Genomic DNA, 7,079 nt, shown 5'->3' on the forward strand with positions numbered 1-7,079 from the left:
ATTTGATTCTCTTTTTTTTCACGAAAGAAATTAATGTAAATATTTAACCAGATACATTAAATTAAATTAAACCATATCTTTCTCTTTTTTTTAATAATTAAGTTGGATCATTGACGGACCCATTAACCTACCCGATCACCTCCATTCATCGAGTAGTCTCTAACATCCTCAAGAGGAAACTCATCATTGGTATAAAAACTTTTAATTTGTCCTCACACGTGAGAGCATTCACATCCCTTCTACTATCTTAAAATCAAAAATCACTATATTTTCTCTATATTTTTTAATTAAATACTACTTTTTTACATATTCATCGTTACTTTTTTTCACTTATTCACTCACAATCACTTAAAAAAAAAACTAAAATTAAAATATTTATAAAATGCTACAATACATTTTCAAATATACAGAAAAACACGGTATTATTAAATGAACATTTATATTTAAAAGGTAATACATTGACAACATTTGAGCAAATAAATAGAAAAGAAAGAAAACAGTTTTACTACAAATACCCTCAAAGTTGATGTTAATCTCTCTCTCTCTCTGAAACACACCATCTTTTCCATGTCCTTAATAAGAATTTGAAGACTTTCACGGTGATCACTCATCAACATCAAACAGAGCATCATCAATTAATTAATTCACAAAACAGACTCATTCAATCTCAAATCAATGGGCAAATACATCAAGAAACCCAAATTAACCGGACCCATGATGGATGTTACCCATGCTTCATCACTCGGTGTTCGAACCAGAGCCAAAACCAAAACCCTAGCCTTGCAGAACCTTCAAGCTTCTTCCAATTCACCCGCGTACCTCGAATTACGCAGCCGGAAGCTGGAGAAGCCAATTTCACGACGGTTAACCTGCTGCAGACAGCAAAACCCTAACCCGAATTCAGTCGGATCGGGTTCGGTTGAGGATCAGATGAAAGATGGTGAAGAAACAGAGGAAGAAGGGTGTTTTGGAGAAAATGATTTGGAGTTTGATGCAAGAGAAAGGTATTGTTTTTTTACTCTTTATTTTGTAATAATTGTTTTGTTATTTATGCATATAAATTTTTTTATATAATTTGATTTTTTTTTCAAACGAATTTCTTATGTGTTAAGCCACGCATTCTCTAAATTTGACCCCACGCTGTTTTTAGAGTTTGGCTTGGACGTCAATACTGTTATAATAATAACAATTACAAAAGTTTGGGTCTACGGTGAATAACAATAATAACACTATTGGTTATATTACGATTATATTTTTGGGTTTTTATTTTTATTAACTATAGCGTGTTAATAAAAAAAATTCTTACTTTTAATTAGTCACATATTAACCTAACTAATTAACCAAGACATTATATTTTTTTTGGCTTATCATTTGTTTGGTATTCGTCGTAGCGTGCTAGTTTGCATGTTACATAATAGAAAGAAATAAAGAGACGATTTTCGATACCCTTTTTGTTTATATTACGACTATATATTTGGATATTATATTTTGTTTATTATATATAGCGAGTGAATAGAAACCGGAAAGTTTTGCGCCTGCCACAACGCGTGGGTTTTATCTCACTAGTTTTTTTATGTACTTTATAAGTTTATATGCATGTAAAAAAATCTTTATAGGTTTTTTGATTAAAGGTTTTTTCTTTTGTTTGGATGGCTATATCGTTTTAATTTGGGGGTAATAAAAGTATTAATTTCGGATCTTTCTTACAAAATAATAATAATAATATGTTTGTTTTAGTTCAAAACAATTTGCTTGTTTTATTTAAGTTTGTGATATTGTCTTAATCAAGAAAGAAATAAAAAGTCTATAAAATAAGTACCCATACCACATAGGAAAAAATGGTATTTAATTATTAAATGAAAATCCTTTTTTGAAAAGAGGCTTCAATCTAAACTTTTTGAGTCCTTTCAATTCTAGTTTTTTTTGGCTCCTTCACTCATTTTCAAAAAGTTGTCTAGATAAGAACCATATGCTTTTGTTTAGTTGTTTTATTCCACATTCACAGAGAAATATATAGGTCAAATAATATTTTACAAATTATCTAGAAAATGATTTCAAAATAACTTGTCTGTAAAATAAAACAAGCATTTCGAAGATAAACGTTGGTTTTAGCTAAATTACAAAAACAAGAAACTGTTTTTAAGTGAAAACTAATTTTTAAAAAGAGGCTCCGATGTAAAATGTAAACTTTCAGTCCTTTAAATTTAAAAGAGTTTTAATATCTCAAATCTGAGGGGCCGCTTACTTTGTTTTTAGAGCTGAGCGGCCTTGACATAGGTACCAGTTGAAAATGCTTTTTGAAGCACCATCATATCTGGTACCACTTTCCTTTGACAAGCACGCCATCTAGCATTTTTTAGTAACTGTAGAAGATCTTTGTTTGAAAACTTAGTCACTAATGGCATGGTTATTAAAAGCGATAAAAGCGCACGCCTGGGCACAATTATTGGGCGAAGCGGTGGTTTACTGCTTTTTAATGCTAAAGGCGCATATCCAGGAGAAACTTCCTATTTTTTTTATTTGTTTTTTTTTTATTTTTTCTGATAATTTTTAACCTTTTTCATATTTCTTTTTTTTAAATCAATAACTGATTGATAAGAATTACCTAAAAAATGGGTCAACTTATGTAATTTACTCCAACATCATCTAATTCTTGATTATGTATTAAGTTTGTTTTGTATAGTCTAGTTAAGCTATATATACAGGGAGAGAGAGAGATATTCAAATTTAAATATCATTATTTTAGAAGTTTTTTTTATTATTTTTTTCTTGTATTGGTTAAATGTTTTAATTGTTAATTGTATTGATTTTTATTATATTTAGGAGTAATAATAGTTTTATATATTTTATTATTGCGTTTTTTTTTCTCAGGCCCTTGCTTTTTTTTTGCGCCTAGGCCCTAGGCGAGGCCTATGCGCCTTGAGTGCGCTTACCGACTTTGATAACTATGACTAATGGTCTATTACCCTGCTAAATAATTAGATCTGTAGGCAACACTTTGCATGCCATTTTGGTTATTAAAAAAAACTAGAAAAGGTGACAAAATCTAACAATGTTTGTCTTACATTTGGCTACATGACAATTATTAAATATTTACCCTGCTAATAACATTTGACCAAAGATTCAAACAAATGGGTCAATGAGGATTCTAGTCCAAATGGGAAAATAAGTGTCGGTAAACATTAAAAACATATGCAGTATTGTCGGTAGTTTTAAAATAATTGGTATGAGAAAGTGTTTTCTAACTTTGTTTTGTATAGGTGATAAGATCTTACAATGCATGAAATAATAACCTGTTGTTACTATGATATCATCTACCCCACAATCTCGCATTTAATATCATCTGTTTTCTCTTTCCATATCTGCTCAACTTCTTGTTGCCTGGGTATCAGGCAATATTGTCCTATTTAAGATCATAATGGGCTGCGCTTAGGACCACATTTCGGTTTGGCTGATTTCTATGAAAAGACTAGGCTAAACCAGTACTTATGGTTTCAGATACGACAAATCAAACCGGTCGGGTTGGATGGGTTCGAATTTTTAAGAAAAAAAAGTCATAAACTTGTTAGTTTTTGTTAAACAAAAATAAAAATTAAAATGGTTGGAGCTACGTACTGTTTTTGTTCATGTGGTTTGACTGAAATGCCACTTTAAACCATTTTTATTATTCGTCTGAGAGACATTTTGGATTCCAAAATTTGTCATTTTATTCTATTATCCTGTTTAACTGTGTACTCCACGTGAGGGGTATTTTTGTCAGGCTTGATGACCAAAAAGACAAAAGTACCCCTCACGAGATGGTGTTAGCTAAATGGATTACACATAAACAATACTTGACTCGAGATGGTTTATGAATATAAAGCATATACATAAGTTGCATATTCTTAAAAGGAAAGTATAAGCAAAATAATAAGGTTAAATGGTCCGTTACAAATTTCAAATCGTCAGCTGAACTGTTAAACCGACAAAACTGAAACGTATAAATTCCAAACTGGCTGAGCCGGCTGATCTGCTTTGGTTTGTACAATTTGGATGTTTTATGAACACCCATAGTTAGTGATTACACTGAGCTAGGGTAGTTTGGTCATTTCACATATACTTGGTTCGAGAATCTGATACTTTGTTGTAACAGGAGCACTCGAGAAAGCACTCCTTGTGACTCAATAAAGGACTTTAATGTCATTAGCACACCCGGTTCTAGCACAAGGGATAGAAATCTAGAAGCTTTTAATATCATCGCAAGGAGCATGCCTTTGGCACGTGAGATTGAAGAGTTCTTCGCTGTTCATGAGCAAGAACAGCAAATACGGTTTGCTGACAAGTACGTTACTTGAACCTTTTTTAGCTAATTCCAACTTCATGTGGAAAAATGGGCGGGTAGAGGGTCGCATAAAGGGTAACACAATCAATTTTGTATGGGTCAAAAATGGTAAGGATCGATTCGACATACTTTTTTTTAAAATTTTTGATTGTTTAATTAGTATTTATACGTCAAATATGATTTTTTTAAAATTTTTTTTGTTCTTTTAAAGATATCATGAATTAGATTCATTTTAAGTAAATGGGCTCATTACTCATACGGGTCATGTTGATTCCTCTTTTTTGTCCCAAATTTCATGTCTATTTCTTTGTTTTATTCTTTGGCCTATTAGAGATTAAACATAATCACATGACTTGTGTAAACAAGTTTTTAAGATAAAATGGACATTGGTTTAAAATCACGTGTGTGATGGATGGAAGACATAAATACAAGACACATGACACTTTTGTTACTTGTCCGTGTTTCTGTTTTTTTTTTTTTTTTTTCATTTGACCATGTATATATACATACATTATACATATATATAATATACACACAAGGGCATGTTCGTTTCGAAAACCAATATTGAGAAACGTGAGAAACACATAAACACGTGTACACAGTGCTTTATCTAAAATAGTTAAAAAAAACCGGCTTATTTGTCTATCCTTACTCTTTTTTTGAATTTACCTTATTTCTTCCGAATTAAGAAAGAATATAAAAACGTGCATATATACATTTACACAAAATGCTCTTGTTATCTAATTATCAACAAATAAATCTTAAACACATTAAATCACACATCCAATTTTAGTAATTTTACGATAAATAGTCTAAATGTTAAAAGGATTCTCGCAATGATTAACATATTAATAGAAGAACATTATTTTGATGTAGGTACAACTTCGACTTTGTGAATGAAAAGCCGATTGAAGGATGTTACGAATGGGTAAAAGTAGTATCTCATTAAGCAAGATGAACATATGACATTTGTGAAAGCTTGGAATAACGGGCGTTGGTGTATTAATTTCCGCTTTTACCCTTGGTTCTCAATGTAATGTAAAGGGAACAAACTGACCTAGTAGGGTAGATTGGGAAGAACAAAAATGTTAACTTTTTTAGGTTTAATTGTTTCAGCTATCTTTGCATTTGCAAGTGATGAATAATTGCCTTAAGACTTTAGATTTCAATTTCAACATTGCTTTTAAGTCTCATGTGTTATCATTCGGGTCAACGGCGGTCTGGACCACTCTTGATCCAAACAAGTGATAAAAGATATTGCGCATTAAATGAATATAATTTCGCAATCCCATTCATCTTCCTCTAAACGTGTAAAATTACATATATTTTTTATCAAATCATGCTTGAAGAACATTGTATTTTATGCATAAAACACTTGTAATTTTGCAAGTTGGTATAATTTGGCACACTTATACTTTGCATAAGAGTACAACTATCCAGATTTATAATTACTACAATCTATATGTAAACTACTACATGACACAACTCATTCGGTCACACGACCATTCGTACTTATAACAATACTTGTCTTAGATTTCTCAAACAAGATTATAAATCTTAACTATCACTATCACGACTGGCTAAGTAAGATGACGTTCGTACATCGTCGTACTTGCTATAATACTTGAACTAGATGTCTCAAACAAGATTATAAATCTTAACTATCGCGGTATGACTTTACACGACCGGCTAAGTCAGATTACACTCTTGTTTCTAAAATATATAAATCTTTAAAACTGAAATAACACTTTATTTATATATTACATAAAAATAGTAAATGCATGAATTGGATGCTAAGTTTCAAGATTTCTTTACAGTTCACGTGAAGAGCAGTTCTGCACCTATGGGTACAGATTTAAAGGTCCTTAGATTTTGGTACATCTGCTACAAGAGGTAATTTTGTTTTTTCTCTTGTAAATATGTTTAATTAATATTATAAAATATTTATTTTTAACTGAACAAAAAAATTAATTAAAATCAGAGCTTTAAATAAGCCAAGCCGCTTATTTGTATTTTAAGATTGACTTGCTAAAAGCATTAATCGAGTCTAAGTTAAACGACTTTGAACCTAAATTTAAAGCTTTGTCTGAGCTCACCGCCCTATTTTTCACATATAAACAGGACCGAACTCTAAATTTTAGGGGTTGTGGTTTCATACACCCTATAAAGACAACTTTTCTGTGTCTTTTTTGTTTTAATGTGTATGAAAACCATAACCCGTGTATTTTTCATATGTATAAATGTACTTGTATATAAAGTTAAAATACTGTTTTTTTTTTATTTTGTCCAACTGTACGGGGGTCGGGGTGTACGTGTATTGCCATAATTAATCTGGTGAAGTGGGGTTCACCGTTGTCTTGCTTCAACAAGATGAAACCTGTGAAAATAAGTCACATGTGATTGTGTTATAAATAAATGTTAATTTAAATGGTGTCCTTTCATGTAATAATGACCCATGATGGATTGATAGCTAGGGTACCTTATGTTTTTCTCATTTAACAACAAACTCGTAATTTTGTTATTCTGAAAAGGTTTATGGTAATTAATAAAGAGAAGTTTTAAAAAATTGTTTGATGTATTTGATTTTTATATATAGATTCTATGTATATATGTACAATACTCTTTAAGGAGTAAGAAAATTTAAAATGATAATAAATGTAACAGGTCGTGAGAACGTAACGTGCACTCAACAGTGAGGGACAATTCGTGTGACTATCTATGTCGCTTCTTGTGACAAATGCACGTAAAATGAATATGA

At 31.0% G+C, this 7,079-nt stretch overlaps 1 protein-coding gene across 1 annotated transcript; it reads left to right on the forward strand.

Moving 5' to 3' along the window:
• Positions 1-496: 496 nt before the first annotated feature.
• Positions 497-5,596, forward strand: LOC143548623 (cyclin-dependent kinase inhibitor 3-like). Its single transcript, XM_077039731.1, has 3 exons — positions 497-1,004; positions 4,133-4,321; positions 5,198-5,596. Exons 1-3 carry the CDS (start codon positions 676-678, stop codon positions 5,268-5,270), a joined length of 591 nt encoding a protein of 196 aa, XP_076895846.1. The 5' UTR covers positions 497-675; the 3' UTR covers positions 5,271-5,596.
• The last annotated feature ends 1,483 nt before the right edge of the window (positions 5,597-7,079 follow it).

The sequence above is a fragment of the Bidens hawaiensis genome, unplaced genomic scaffold (genome assembly GCF_021521415.1).
Source record: "Bidens hawaiensis isolate Kalapana, Puna unplaced genomic scaffold, B.hawaiensis_p1.1 tig00015206_1, whole genome shotgun sequence".
NCBI lineage: Eukaryota > Viridiplantae > Streptophyta > Magnoliopsida > Asterales > Asteraceae > Bidens > Bidens hawaiensis.